General features: G+C 34.5%; 1 protein-coding gene across 50 annotated transcripts in view; it reads left to right on the top strand.

Moving 5' to 3' along the window:
• The window catches only part of RIMS1 (regulating synaptic membrane exocytosis 1), a 305,873-nt gene that overhangs the window by 186,365 nt on the left and 103,698 nt on the right, over window positions 1–15,810 (top strand). For 37 of the 50 annotated variants that reach the window (XM_064412406.1, XM_064412378.1, XM_064412355.1 and 34 more), the window contains 8 exons: window positions 2,750–2,796; window positions 3,844–3,956; window positions 4,998–5,128; window positions 5,448–5,619; window positions 5,746–5,902; window positions 7,143–7,214; window positions 13,132–13,291; window positions 13,769–13,894. In XM_064412406.1, coding sequence (XP_064268476.1) covers window positions 2,750–2,796; window positions 3,844–3,956; window positions 4,998–5,128; window positions 5,448–5,619; window positions 5,746–5,902; window positions 7,143–7,214; window positions 13,132–13,291; window positions 13,769–13,894 — 978 coding nt within the window. The remainder of the gene's footprint in view (window positions 1–2,749; window positions 2,797–3,843; window positions 3,957–4,997; window positions 5,129–5,447; window positions 5,620–5,745; window positions 5,903–7,142; window positions 7,215–13,131; window positions 13,292–13,768; window positions 13,895–15,810) is intronic. The other 13 variants (XM_064412354.1, XM_064412363.1, XM_064412397.1 and 10 more) reach the window with 2 other exon arrangements.

Here is a 15,810-nt window from a genome sequence, read left to right on the forward strand (position 1 = left end):
TGCTGAAACTGTTGTTTCTCTGATATGATTCAGTTCCTCTGTGCAGGGCTGGTTGCTGTGGTCTAGGTCCTGGCAAGGAGGTTGAACCTCCGTCATAAACCAGGCAGTGCTGAGCTCCAGAGCTGCTCAAGTAATTAGTGCAAACTGTAGATTGATCTACAGGTTCTGATGGCAAGGAATGGTTTTGGAAATAGCAGGATGAGCACTGGGGAGAGATACTCAGAAACTCTTTAGAAGCTCTCTGGGGTGTAGAATATGATACATTTCTTCCAAGAGCAACCTAAAAAATATGGGTTACAACCACATTTGCATTTGGTTCTTCCTCAGTGAGCAACCTCTTGACTATATCCCTCAGAGAAATTATAGCTGTTACTGTGCAAAATAGTGATTTTTACAAACCATATAGCTGCACAGAGTAGATTCAACCTCAGGTACAGTTTTGTTAAATTTACATGGTCATTGAAGCATGCAAGGCTCAGACATAATAATATGTAATATCATGTAGAACTACACAAGGTAGTGATAGAAAGACAAAGTTTGAAGCTGGCACCTCTTTCCTGGAGTTGTGTCTGACACTACTTTTCTCAAGTTTACATTGCTCTAAAAGGGGAGTAAAATTTTGTTACTGTATTGGATAAGCAGTTGTGCTACTTTTCACTTTGTTTTTCTTTGACTATTCTAGTTTTGAATATTTTAAGTAATGAATTTCTTCTAAAGAGCTTTTTTGTAAATCATATATCAGAATATTTTCTGCAGTACAAAATTAAAAGCAGGCTAGATAAGACTAGTTTTCTTACTTGAAAAGTTTTAGATTGTAGTTTCCTTTTAGAATGTTCATCCTCTAATTAAAATGCCAACATTTAATCCTCTTTTAAACTGTGGATCTGTTTCTGATGTTGATTTATTATTAAATTTTTCTGCATTGGTTGTAATAGTGTGACTGTGCCTTAGCAGAAATATGAATCAGATCTTAAGTTACTATTAATGTGTAATTAATATTTGAAGTTTATTTTTAGCCTTTTTTTCCCTACTGTATTGTTGACAATACAAGAAAAAAATCCAAACAGAATTAGTTTTAGTGTCTTTCTTTAATCACGTCAGGACTATAGAACTTGGCACTGTGTCTGGCACTTTGCATGTTGAAACAGTCCTTGCACATGTGAACCTTTGTTTAGACATCCTAAAAGTGATGGTACTGCAAACAGTGTTATACTGTAGATGGGAGTGTTCATATTCTAGCACAAGAAGATATTGCAAACTTAACATTGTATTGAACAGGAAAATCTGTTTGATTATGGTAAGTAAATACTGCAGGCTGAGGAGAAATGCCCTGGAAATTCTGACCTGAAAAAGAGAAAATGTTAAGAGGAAGAAGACTGCGCAGCAGCTCTGCTGTGCATCAGGTTATTAATCTGTTCATGTGTTAGTAGAGTAGTACTGTGCCATGTCAAGAATGACTAATTCAGCTATAATTCCATGAGTTTGAGGAAACCACATTATTCTTGACTCATGAAGTCAAGACAAGGAAAAGCACATTCTTGTTTAGTGATGTGAGGTTTAAGCTGATTTGAGACATTAATACAGATCTGAAATAGTCTATTTTAAAACTCAGGCACCACAAGTTTAAATTTCAGGACATGAAAAGTGACTTTAAGGCTCAGTGCTTGGGTACTGTTGCATTCTTTTTCTGATACAAGCGTCTGTTTCTTTTTCATAAGTGACTTTTATATGCCTAGGAGTCTTAGTTTTATTGAGTTCCAAGTCAGAAAGATTTCTGTGTTTCACTGAGCAGACTGCCTGAATACCTTTAAAATTCTCAACTATAGACTTAAAATGTTCTTCAGAAATGTAATTACAGTTCCAGTTTTGGATTAGTCTATGTGGACGAAAATACATTCAAGTAATTCACTGAAGAGTTTTGTTTTCATTTCCCTGCTCTGCTGATTTGTTAAGATTTGTGCAATACCAGATGATTGTTGCTCTTGTATTGTATTTTCAATGATGGCTAAAAATAGAAAGAGCCAGGAACTAGCATCATCCAGATTTTGATGGAAGAATAAATTTATTGATGAGAAAACACTAATAGATGTGTGTGGACTTAATCAGTTTATCTTACTTATATCTGTATTATGTGTTGGATATGTATGTGTTGAAAAATGTCCATACCCAGTTGAAATATGTTTTCATTTTCTTTTATCCTTTGGAGAAATGCATTATTCACTTGTTTGTTTAACATTGCTAATGATCTTTGTTTTCCTTTTTATTATTGTAAGACATTTTCATCAGTTTCATTCTCTGAACTCCTTGAGACGTTTATATAAAAATTACTAGTGAGTTAATCTTTGTCTTGTTTTTTTGATTTTTGTTCTTCCAAAAAGTAGTTGAACAACCATAGCTGTACTTCCTTTTGGCAAAGGAAGTACAGCTATGTACTGTATATTTCTCTTCCTAAAATTTCTCTTTGTGTATTGTTCCAGTTGTAAAAGTATCCAGTAATCCATCCACAATGTTAACATTGTGCTGCTCATATTGTTATATCTGCTAGTTCCTTAACTTGAACGTAGTTTGTGTTAGTGTGATTTTCATGAATGGTAGTGGAAAGTATGTCTTTAAATATTTCATCTTTCTTTCCTTGTAACCTGTTAGAGCAGAAACAGATCTGTGTTTTTAAAACACTGTCCCAGCAATGTATTTGTCACAGCCAAAGGTTGTCTCTATTGTTTCTAATTGCTATGTATTCACATTTTAGTGATATTCCACGGATTCCCGAGACTTCCCACCCCCCATTAGAGTCTAGTGAGTACACACCTTGTTCTTTTCTTTAAGCATGATCTTGTACCCAGCAAAACTATTTCAGCTATGACATTTCTGAAGGATGATCTGTGGAAATTGCATTGACTTTGAGGTTTTTGCATGACAAAATCTAATGGGTTTTGGCCTTGTGTGTTAAATTTGAAGCAATATGGATTTTATTAAAGATATACAGATTTCAAATGCTAGCAGAACTCTATATTTTCATTCTGTATCTTGTGTTATGTTACTACCAAAATAATAATTTACTTCCCCTAACATAAGAGAGAAAATAGATATAAGGGACTGCCAAAGGTACAAGTGGTGTCAGGATTTCACATCCTGCACCAAGTCCAGAGTTGTTGTTTCTCTTTTTTTTTTTTTTTTTAATAAGAAAACCTTGGTAAAGTGACTTTTTTGTTGATACTTCAAAAGGCTGGTGTTCTTTTTTAACTATGTCATTTGAATGTTTTCAGCCAGCATATCTGAGGGCCTGGGCTCCCAGTCCTTTCCCATCTGAGCCTTTCCTGAGATGCAACTAGAAACCTTCCCTGGGAGAGGGAAGCTGTGATCCCTTGTCACAAGCTCATATCATTAGTGAGGGCTCTGTTTCACTAGGGGAGAACTGAGGATGTCCAGCAGTTGCTGAAATATCCTCCATGCCAGATTCATGTCCTGCATTCTTCATATTAAAATATCAGAGGCTACTGGGAGTAGAATCCATACAACAGATGTGGTGTATTCATCAAAGACAGGATCATAGAGTCAGAGTACTTTGCATGGGGAGGGAGATGTGTGATTCAGTCAGAAAACAGTATTTTTTTTAATTTAAAACACCTGCTATGGTTTGTCAGTGATGTATGAGGAGCACTCTTTTTATATGTTTTTTCAAATAAACCAAAAAATGACAGGCTTAATTTGAGATGTAGGGGTAAAAAAACCAGTCTTTTCACTCTGTTTTCAACATAAATTTTATATAATTCAAAGAAAAAGCAGTTCACAATTTATCCAAATTTTGGAAGGTAAGTTCATGTGTTTCTCATGTGGTTTTAGGTTCAAGTTCATTTGAATCTCAGAAGATGGAAAGGCCTTCTATTTCTGTTATATCTCCGACTAGCCCTGGAGCCCTACGGGATGCACCTCAGGTCCTACCAGGGCAGCTTTCTGTGAGCATATTTTGCTTTTCTTGGGTTTTTAATGGAAATCTATGAAGTGCTGGTCCCTCAGCCCTGCACATTCTCAAGGCGTGTTGGGAGGCCAAGAGAAATGTTCAGTGTTGGTAAAGATTAACGTCTTTCAAAAGTTTTTTGACAGCCTCTGGATGTGCTGACAAGCCATGACTGTAATCACAGCAGATATAAGAAATCATTGTCTTAATACACCAAAGAGTGCAGGAATTTACATTGAGAAGAGCCCATAAAAGTGCCTTGAAACTTGTTATTTTGTAGCTTCTGCATTGAAAATAGTGACTTTGCTGTACGTGTCCAGTAATCTGCAGATTGAAGCATAGTATCACTGTTTTCTTTATGGGAATATTTAAAGGCCTGTATATTTGTTAAGCATTACACTATTCAGTAATGCATTTTAATTTAGATACATCTTGGAACTTTCACATAATACTAATTGAAGTCCTGCTTATTAAATATACTCTTGGTACTTAAACTTTGTTTTTTACATTCTTTTATTTTTTATATTGATCATATTAATTCAGGACTATACAGCAGGCTTAAAAACTTCCTAACATTATGATTCTCTTAAGAAATTATGTAGCTCTATGTTATTGTTTCCATAAGCACTTTTGAAAAGGTCACAAATCTGAGTAGATAGATTTTTAACTATGCCTTGGAATAAGATAGTTAGAAATTTCTATTTAATGTAGCTTTTAAGGTGCAGAGCTAAAACATGCTGGTTTAGGTGCACTTACAGTTCCAAGATTATGCAGTGAGTACAATAAACAAGGGAAGTATAATCAGGCACCATAATTTTATTCAGCTGTGATAAATATAACAGTCTTTGGTATATAGCATCATCTTTTCCATCTAACCTAATTAAATATTAAGGGATTTTAAATGCAATATATCTCATTGTCTCTGGGGAAAAAAAGAAAATAGCTGTTACTTTTGCATTGTGGTTCTTTTTGATACAATCTAAAAATTCTGTTTCTTCTCGATTTTCAGTAATGTTTTCTGTTAACTTGATTCCTGTAGGTTAAACTCTGGTATGACAAAGTGGGACATCAGTTAATAGTAAATGTTCTACAGGCAACAGATTTGCCACCAAGAGTAGATGGACGCCCCAGAAATCCCTATGTAAAAATGTATTTTCTTCCAGACAGAAGGTAACAATATTCCAGCTTATAAAATTACGTTTTCCTTTACCATATATTGAATAAACATTTAATGAATGCTTATGAAGAACTCCTTTTTGCAATTTTTGTAGCTAGATTATTTATAACAAAAAATTATACTTGAATCATGCAAGTCAGTATCAATTTAACTTTGTGGGCTTTTGTAAGAATGTGAATCACTGTGCAGAAAATGCTTCTTTTAGGCATTATCACCTAAGAGAAAACGAAAACAGTTACATCCTGATGAGTACATGGTATTTTTGGATTTATCTCTATGAATAATTTACAAAAAAAAATATTTATGTTTCAGTGATAAGAGTAAAAGAAGGACCAAAACAGTAAAGAAAAGTCTAGAGCCAAAGTGGAATCAAACTTTTCTCTACTCACATGTACATCGTAGAGATTTTAGAGAACGAATGCTTGAAATCACAGTATGGGATCAGCCAAGAGTACAAGAAGAAGAGAGTGAATTTCTTGGAGAGGTGATGCATACAATCACATTTTTTTCTGAGTTCATTGTTTGGTTTTGAGTATATTTGCATTTGTATTTTGTGTGTTTCTCTGTGTGACTTCAAAGTAAAATTGAAATCTGATGATTTTTCTGCTAGATTCTTATAGAGCTGGAGACAGCACTTTTAGATGATGAACCACATTGGTATAAGCTACAGACACATGATGAATCTTCACTACCTCTGCCTCAGCCATCACCATTCATGCCAAGAAGACATGTTCATGGTGGAGAGAGCACTAGCAAAAAATTACAAAGTAGGTCCAAATTCCATTAAGATCTCTTAAATTCTAAATTAGAAGTTCTGGATGTGGTGTAATGGTACTTAAATTCTAAATAAAATAAAAACTATACTATTTCATAGTCTTTAAAAGTAATGAAAGTAATGAAAATGTGTGGCAGAAAGGCAATTTAAATTATGACATTATTACATGTCAGCCTTACAACTCTGAGTTATTGCTTTCAAGTGTGTGAAACCTGATGGAATTGATTTGGCTTTCATTAGCAAAAAAAAAAATTGTTCAAAGACTTTTTTCTCATAAACTTCTTTTTAAATAGAAAGATTAAATTTGTAATTATTGGGTAATTTAAAAAAAATTTAAAGTATTTTATTTTTTAAAAAGAAGTCCTTGAAGACTTACAAGGCTTAAAACCACTTTTCATCATAAAGTTAGTCTCAACCTCCAATATGCTCATTAAAGTGTACTTTTGCAGAAAAGAGAAATTTTATAAATAAATGTGTTTGGGAAATACAGTTGTTTTCAGGACTCTGATTACAGATTTGTATCAGGCACGTTAAAAGGAGATATTTCAACATTGTAGTTTCTCTGTCCATTTAAACTTAGATTTACTTAGAAATATGAAAGATGTAGAGAATTATTTTAAAATGCATTTCCAAGCCATTTTTCTGACTTTTCTAAAACATGGAAGTCATTCACTCCAGCCAATGCGTGGGGAAACGGTGCACATTCACGAATGAACTATAAATATGTGTTACTGCTATAATTGCTGCATAGGTGCCCGAATGCAGGATGTGTATAGAGAGAGCAAATGAAAGGTTAGTTTTTGTGAGATACCTGAGCTTTTCTGAAAGCTGGCAGTGCTGTTTCTGCTTCCTCTCTCTCACCACATGCTGCCTCATCTCCTTTTCTGTTCAGCAAGCTGATTCAGCTTATTCACTGAAGTAGCACAAAAATGTTTTTTTTCCTTTACTTGAGTTTTGCTTTTGGAGGCTTACAGAGATAAACTATCCTAGTAGAGGATTACTGAGGACTGGAGAGGAAGAGAAAGGGAAAGGAGGCTGCAGCAGCTGTAAGATTTTAAATTGTCTCAGTTATCTTCTGAACCATCAGTTTGTCACTGCAGTTGAGTTTTCCTTCACTATTGTTTTGACTTAAAATCATCTTTTTGCTTTCATTATTGTGTTGAATGAACATACTTTTACATATTATAACATGACCAGATGTTCAGGTATTTGTTTACCTTACTGTTGTGCAGGATCTCGGCCAATCAGTGATAGTGACATCTCAGATTTTGATGTTGATGATGGTATTGGAGTTGTTCCTCCAGGTGCGTGGATGAACAGCATGGTCCTGCTTTCTTTTTCTTCTTTTTTGCTTGTTTAGATTTATTTATCTTTATAATATTTTGGAATATTGAGGATACTGGTTTTGGAGAGTGCATTGTGGAAAAAACAGTTTTTCCTGATTATTCCATGGTACCTGTCCCATACCTGGCAAACTAAAAAGATTCTACTATTCATTCATTTATATTTATTTTGCATATCACTCTTCATATGGACCCACTGGTTAATTTCTTACTGTGTAATGCTCCAAGCATTATTTAAAATGCAAATTAAATGTAAAAGACTCCCACATGTTAAAATAGTTAAGATTTCAGTTTTTATTGAAAGCATTTTAAAAATTATTTTGCTTTTTGCTTGAAACTCAGATTTAATGCAGTCTTCCATGGACTTTATTGATAATGCATGGCTATAGATTAAGATGCATGTAGCATGGCTATATTTTTTACAGTTTTCATAAGCTTTCATGAACTATCATTACCCTAAATGTTCACAAATATTTACTTGTAGAGACTGTCATGGTTTGACTTGTAGTTCAGCATTCCTACTTACTGAAAATCTTGAGGATTATCTTGGATACCACATTCTTCTAGTTCTCATTCACTGTTGCCACAAGTCAGATGAATATATTTCCCAATTGTCACCAGCTAACTGAAGAGTCACATGTCACTGCCAGCACTAAATAAGTTTTTCTGTGGATCTTCCTGATGAAAACCACTGAATTAAATCATGGTTGGATTCAGAAAGCTTTCTGTCTTCACAATCTGTGTTTAAAATAATCTCACAATTTATTTATCCATTATATAACTGTGCAAATAAATCACATATCTTATGAATGCTATATCATCTTGATGTTAATTGGGAAAAATTCTCCTTCCTTTGATGCTGATTGGGTTCTTTTCTTATTTTATATACTTTGCACCTCAGTCACTAAGAGAGAAATTCATTCATGTGTACCTAGTTATGATGTTTGATAGTTTTACATCAGCAGAGAGAGTGAGAATTTAAAATTAAATATAAATAAAAGTCTCTAAATATTTTTCCTCGCTTTTTTTTTTTTGTTTTGGGTTTTTTTTTTTGTAGTTGAAAATGTAGATACTGACATATCTTTTTAGACTTACATATGTTTAAAGTTTCAGTATATTCTGTCAAGAACTGGGGCTTTTTTTCCACTGCCAGTCCTTTTTGCATCCATTTGAAATGAATTATTTTCCACCTCTCAGGATACATTCAAAATGGTCCAGCTGCATGGACTTTGTTCACAGGGCCGGCATTTGAGTAACTGAGTCTTATTGGCATTTCTTTGGACTCAAGTGTGCCTTTGATGAATGTACAAATCCAAACGTTTTCAGCAATCACTAAAAATAGCAGGATTTAATTTTTAAAACTGGATTTGCAATGATCTCAGAGTCTCCAAGTTAAAAATGGAACAGCATAGTGAGGAAGCTCCTTCTGAAGTCCACCTAATCAGAAACATTCTGCTAGTTCACTTGACCATGCACAAGTTTGTCCATTGTGAGTTTAATTGATGCATTTGTTTGGCAGTTCTAAGTGGAGTTTGTCTGTTCGTGATTCCTGTATGAAGTGGAAATGCATATAAGTGTGTGGGGTTTGTTTGCATATACCTGAACTCTTTAAAGGGAGTTAGACTTTAGGCACAAGGATAAAGAAAATTTGAGTCATCAGCCACGAATCTATGAAAGCCTGGACAGTGTATGGAAATGTGTTTTGCAATAAGACCTGGAAAAGGTTTCCAGTCCCAATGTCTGTTGAATTGGTTGAGAACCTCAGGCACAGATTCACAAATGTGACTGGAAATCAATTTCATATGTATGCATTTCTACCCTCCTGTCCAACCTTCTTAACTTGCCTAATGGCTAAATTGTTAAGCCTGCTCCCTTTGTTTGTACTGAATGAGTACTGTTTTTTCTCCATGAAACAGACTCTGTTGTTAAAACTAAGCTCTATGCAAATTCCTTCTTGTTCTGCAGGGCCTTTACCCCTGCCCTCCTCCTGCCCTTTAGTACCATGGTCCTCACCAGAGTGCAGCCCAGCTCTAGTCTGGTTCAGATTTCTCACTCATTCTCTTGCACAGCGTGCGTGTGGGAAGGAACAGAAAATATCCATATTTCCCTTTAATGTAATATGGTGATGCACCATTTTGGAACTTCTCAAGGGAAGTAAGAACATCAAAATTGAATTTACAACACTTAACATTTAAGAAAATATTTCCCTTTGAAGACCTGTCCATGCTGTCGGCTGCCAGCTTCTCCAGGAGAATCCTGGGGAGACAGTGTACAAGGTTTTAATAATTTAAAGTAAACAACATCCACAGCCTTTCCCTCACCCACTAAGAAGGTGACCTTGTCATAGAAGGAGATCAGGCTAGTCAGGCAGAATCTTCCTGACAATTATTAATTTGCTCTTTTTCCTGAAGTATTGAGAAAAAAATGAAGGTATTTAGCCCCCTTAATATCTCAAGATTTTCACAAAAGTTATTGCTCATTTTCTAATACCAAACACTTAACTACAAAATGTAAAACCACAAAATTTCACTTCATCTCCATGCAAACTAAAAAGATGAAGGAAAATAGTTTTCCTAATTTAACTCTCCTTGAAAATCCATAATACTATAGTTTCAAATGTTTTACCAATTGCTAAGGCAATTGCAGTATTAGAATTTAGAAATAACAAAGAAAACTATTTTCCTAGACGTGTCAGTGGCTGTAAAGAATAACTTCTTGTCAGTGAAAGTAAAGATCATTACATCAAAAATACTACTTCAATAAATTCCAAAATATTTCCAAAAAAAGTATTTCCTTTGTTATATCACTAATTAATGTATCTTATCTTTCATGTAATTATACAATCCTCATTTATTAGTAGTACCTTGCAATGATATACATCTCATTTTTTAATCAGCTCTTAGATATGTTCATAAAAGTTTATATCAACAGCTGGAAGTAACTTTATTAGAAGGTCAGGTTTAAGAAAAATTATTTTGGCAGGGTTTTTGTGGTATGCTGACATCCCTTTACACAAAGAAAATATTTTTTTAAGTCTCTCAGCCTCTGCATATATGAGAAATGCTCAAGTCTCTTAAGTAAGTTTGTGATCCTGAGCTGTTCTTACACCAGTCACTCTGTTTCTGTATTGTACTGGGCATCCCAGTACTCCATAAGGGTCAGTGAAGGTTTTAATAAAATCCAATCTGTTTTACCAAATCTTTAGTAACTTCCTTAATAAAATTAAAAAAAAAAAAAATTAAAAAAAAAAAAAAAAAAAAAAAAGAAAAAACCCAAAAAACCCTGATACAGAGTTGGCAATATCCCCAATGCTATTTTTAACAAGCTGCATTGTTTAATCTATGAGCAACTCTTCAGAGCAGTTTATTTTTCTGTCACATGTAACCTGTATAAATGTATTTGCCTTCCTCCTGTAGCAGCAGGGTGGCATCAACACACTACGTTTTCCTTGTCTGTATTGTCTTTAAGAACAAATAATGTAATTCTGGTATCAAACATTTGCTAGATCCATTTTTATCATCTGTCCTCTATTCATTTCCCGTCACACCTGACAGTTTCCCATGAGCAACTGAGAAACTTCTGCAAAAATTACCATCAGCTTGGTTGCTGCTGTCATGCTCGTCCGTGCAAATTTTTTCTCTCATCACCCTGAAAAGTGCAGAGCCTTCGTATTTGAGGCTATGAGGAAATGTTACTGTTGCTGTCACTGTCATGGTCACTGAAAGTATGGGTGTGATGTGACCAGTTTGACAATTCTTGAAATAATACTTGGGAAGTATGAATTACTGTCTCTGTTCTGTAAGCTTTGTGTGCACACACTGCATAAGTTTCAGGTATTGTTCCCTGTGAGATAGCTTGGCTGTGCAAAGTATATAACATAAAATATCTTTCTGTACTAGGTTTCTGAGTTTACAGAATAATCCTATGGACAGTTTTTTTAGGGAGACTAGAAAAGCTCTAGAAATATATTTTAAATTTAAATTTGTATTTCATTTTTAAAAATTAAGTTGTATGTGTTTTAGTAGAATTGCCTAAAGATTGTTAAAGGTGTTTAGGATTTTTTTGGTTTTAGTATTTAATCTATGTAAACTGCTCTTCCTACGGATAGAGATGTCAGATTTTTCTAGCATAAGTTTATTTGGAAAATTAATTATCATTTTTGCAAGTACAGCTTAGATTTAATTACCCTGGGAAAGGGAATACATCCACCTTTTTTCATATATTTTCTTCCTCTCACAAAAGACCTAAACAATTTCTGGTTTGTGAATCTCCATTGAAGTCCTAAGGAAGCCCCCCTTTTGCTTCAAAATTTGCACCCAATCCTTGTCTTGAGATCAGAGAGATCCTCCTGTTTCTTTACAATTTTATTACAGAACTCTGAAACACTTTTTTGGCAGGTAAGGTACTCTAGCATCACAACATATCAAATCCTGCAGAACGTTGGAGTCCTAATTTGTTAAATGGTTGACAAACCCCAGTAGATAATTTCATGCATGTTGTCAACTTCTAGAGGCCATTAGGATGCATTGGTAAACTCTTACACTTTTTGGGAAAAAAGTGTGAATGCTACTTTGATGTTTGTGATCAGGGTTCAAACTTACAGCTAAAGAGGTTATTAAATGTCATTGAATAATGATCAAGCCTCATGCAGACTCTGCATAGAGAGCACACTTTTAAAAGAGGGACTGTTTGTAATATGGTAGAAGACCAGAGAAGAACCAGAAGACTTATACAAATTATATAAAATATGAAAAAAACCCCAAAGTTAAAACCATGCAATGAGATACATAAAAAGTGCAATTTATTTAATTTATTAAACTTCTCCAATTAACAATTGGGTGACAAAATCATAGTCTTTTCCAGCATGAAAAGAACATTTCTGATAGAAGCTGGTTTTTTAGCTGAACAAAATCACACATTACAGTAACTTTAATTCTGGACAAATTCAGAGAAGAAGAAAAACTATTATTTCAATAGCTAAGAAAGAATTTGTAAAGTGATTAAAGGATGATTTAAGGGATGGCTTTCTGTATATCATTAAGGGATTTTCTGTCAAGGGATTCTTGTAATCACATTTGAATGTCTGCAAATGAGCAAGTGAAGTCTGAGCAGATCTCCTTAGGTTCTTTTGGAAAATTAACAGGTACCTTTTGAAAGCTGTTATCTCACTGAGCTTCATTGTCTCTTTTAGGATGGGAGTCAAAATGTATAACAAGCCAAAGAGTGTGCTACCTAGAAACAGTCACAACAATGTTGAAATACAGAAAATGTGCTAACTTCCTACTGTTTTTTTAATCCTATTTAAAAATACTATGAGAAAGTTTTCTGTTTAATCACAATATTTGGAAAAGAACATTCTGCACAGTATGCAGCACCCACTATTCAGTACAATATACTCTAAATCCTGGCAGTTTTTTAAAGTAGGTGGCTTTGGCCAGGTTCAGTAGGAGAATATCTTTAACTGAAACAAGAGGCAGAAAGATGCTTTTTATATGAGCAGCCCTGTGTGAGTCTGTGCTGTTGTATGCAAGTGTGGGTTCTCCATTTTTTAGATGAGATAAACCTGCACTGTTTAGGTTCCTTTCAAATGTTTTAGTATATACACAAAATACCAAGAATATTCTTCCCCAAGTAAGAAAACTGCTCCACATCTTCCAGTACATCAAGAAGTCTCATTTTTTCAGTCTCTGTACATGTAGACATTTAAAGGTAATGCTAGTGATTTATTCTGCATGATACATCGGGATGTACAACAGCTGAGTGATGACCTGAAAGCTGTGTAAGCGTTTGGATAGGTGCTTTTGGAAAACTAGTCATCTGAATTCTCTTTAAAGCCAGACCTTTGTTCTCTAATTGCCTTTTGTTACCCTCTTGCCAGTAGGTTATAGGTCTAGTACTAGAGAAAGTAAATCCACAACGCTAACTGTGCCAGAGCAGCAAAGAACAACAACGCATCATCGTTCACGTTCTGTGTCTCCTCACCGTGGTGACGATCAGGGCAGGCCCCGTTCACGTTTACCAAATGTGCCATTACAGAGGTAGGCACCTCAAGGGGAACTCAACGTGCTTTCATGTTTGTATAATTGTTTGTGTCATTATTAACTTTTCTCTTGTTTGGCAATTTTTCACAATTTTATAGCTTGGTTTTTCTATTGGAATTTATTAGTGCAGTACTTGAACTTGATATATGCGTTTGTTATTCACTCAAGAGCACTCATGGGATGAATCATAACTTTGTAAGACTTACCTCTTTTTACTCGTATTTTATCTGTGGTTCATCATCTGTGTACTATAACTGAAACATAGGTTTGGAAATTTTTTCAGTCAGTGGCAAAATCGTGTATGAAGCCACATAAGAATATTTCTAGGATAATAGTGACATGTATAAATTGCATAGTTTTTAATGACATTCTTTCAGAAATCATGAATTAATAATTTATGATTAAAGAATTCCTTCAACCAACTTGTACTGTGATCCATTGTTATTCATGAGAAAACATACTTCTGCTTTTCAGGAGTTTAGATGAAATTCATCAGATGAGAAGATCACGTTCTCCAACTAGACACCATGATGCCTCCAGAACTCCAGTTGATTACAGATCCAGAGAGATGGATAGTCAGTATTTGTCTGATCAAGAAAGGTACATTGTCAGCCTGAACATGGAAAAAAGTTGAGAAGTGTTGTCAGTTTGCCTAATTTTCAAATTTTCATTAGAAATGTGACTGATAGCAATGGGGAAGAGAGAGAATTCATCATAACTGATAGATCTAGTGCCACGGTTAAATTATCTATACCATTTTTTTCATAAAACTGTACTGGATTGACAGTAATTGCAGGTATCTAGACAAATGAATTTTGTCTGTTTTTTCAAGATATTCTTTTTCCCAAATGAAGCCCAGAGATTTTTGCCAGAAAGCCATGCATCTTCATGTATGCTCTAGCTCTTCTTGTAATACCAGAATTTACCAGTTGTGCTAGACAGCAAAATACCAGACATTAATTCCTCCTAGCTGGGAGTTGGAGGCATGCTAGTTTGGATTTATATGCTTATAAATTTTGTACACCTATGAGTGCAGTCTCCCTGCATCTTATGTAACATTCTGGTGAAATTTGTACATTACCCAGGCATAGCAAGGATAGTTGCAGTACTAGCTGTAGTGTGCAAAAATTTCCAGTCTTAGATGTGTGACACATACACATCTTTCCCTGGAATACACAGAGTGGCTACACTCAAAGAATGCTTGGCCTCCCCTCATAGGCACTGTTTTCAGGTGTCTGTATTCTGATAAAATTGAAGAAATTAGAATTTCTTTTTAGTTTATACCTGAAAAAAAAAAGCTTAGAAAGGTATTTCAGCTCAGCAGTTGTGAAAAATATTGATGACAGTCACAGAGATTATCAATCTTTATGGGATGTTGTTTACTTTTAAAAAAATCATATAGCTAGACTATAATTACAAACTTACCATTCAGATAAGATCAATTCTCACAGTAATGTCTTTGATTTTTTTTTTCTTGGTAGTAAGTTACTACTTTTAGAACTAAGTATAACAAAATCTTTCCCTATAATCCAGTAAATTCCATATGGAACACACATTTCATAGTGACCTGAAAACATGTAAACATTAAATCATACAAATTTCTGGAAATCATTGGCCAGATTTGAAACAACAGAAAGACTGTTGGCTTTTGAGTTCAGTTAGTTCAGTTTTGTATATGATCTTGCCTGTTTTGCCTTTGTAGTGTGGTAACATAGGTGTGGGAATTACTGAGTTATCTGGTACATTTAAAAATTCAAATAGGCAAGAAGTGGTATAGAATTGACTAAGTTGGATTTTTGCACTGAATTTTCTTTCATAAGTGAATTAAAATTGTTTTTAAATATAGTGTCAGATTTATATTTAGGCTAATTCAAGTAAACGTCCACTTGTTGCAATTTTTTTCTGTTATTATTTATTTTGGGCAGTGATATATTCAAAAGAATCCTGACCATATTTATTGAATTAATTTCTTATTCATCAGATTTGAAGAGAAAAAGGCTTTAAAAAGTAGCTTTTGTCAGTATGAATATAGACAGCTGTCTAGAAATTTCTCTTTCAGTAAAGCCTCAAACCTGGACATAACTGGTGATATATGCATGGATTATGGCTGGAGAGGAGCTGGGTTTACACTGAGCCTTTCTTGGGGATGAGCAGTGGGCTGCTGGATTTGTTCAGAGTCTTCAGTTCTTTTCAGTGTTCACAAAGCTTTTTTGGAAGTTTAAAGATCAGACATGAAGGATGTATGTGGCTTATTTGCAGGATTTAAAGATGGGTCCATGTCCTTATGTCCTTGAATAATGTTGTCTGCAGTGGTCTCCTTTTCCACATTTTCCTTTTCTTCTTTTCCTCCAGATTTCATCAGTTGTGAAGTCTGTTTAATTCTGGCAGGTTTTGCCAGCTTTCAATAGAAAAGAATAGCATCATATGAAAGATCCAAACCAGGTTTTGTTAAGATCCTCTGTCACATCCAAGAATTAAAAAAAACCCAACTTCATTAAATATTATGGATTAGTATC

Source organism: Passer domesticus, chromosome 3 (assembly GCF_036417665.1).
Source record: "Passer domesticus isolate bPasDom1 chromosome 3, bPasDom1.hap1, whole genome shotgun sequence".
NCBI lineage: Eukaryota > Metazoa > Chordata > Aves > Passeriformes > Passeridae > Passer > Passer domesticus.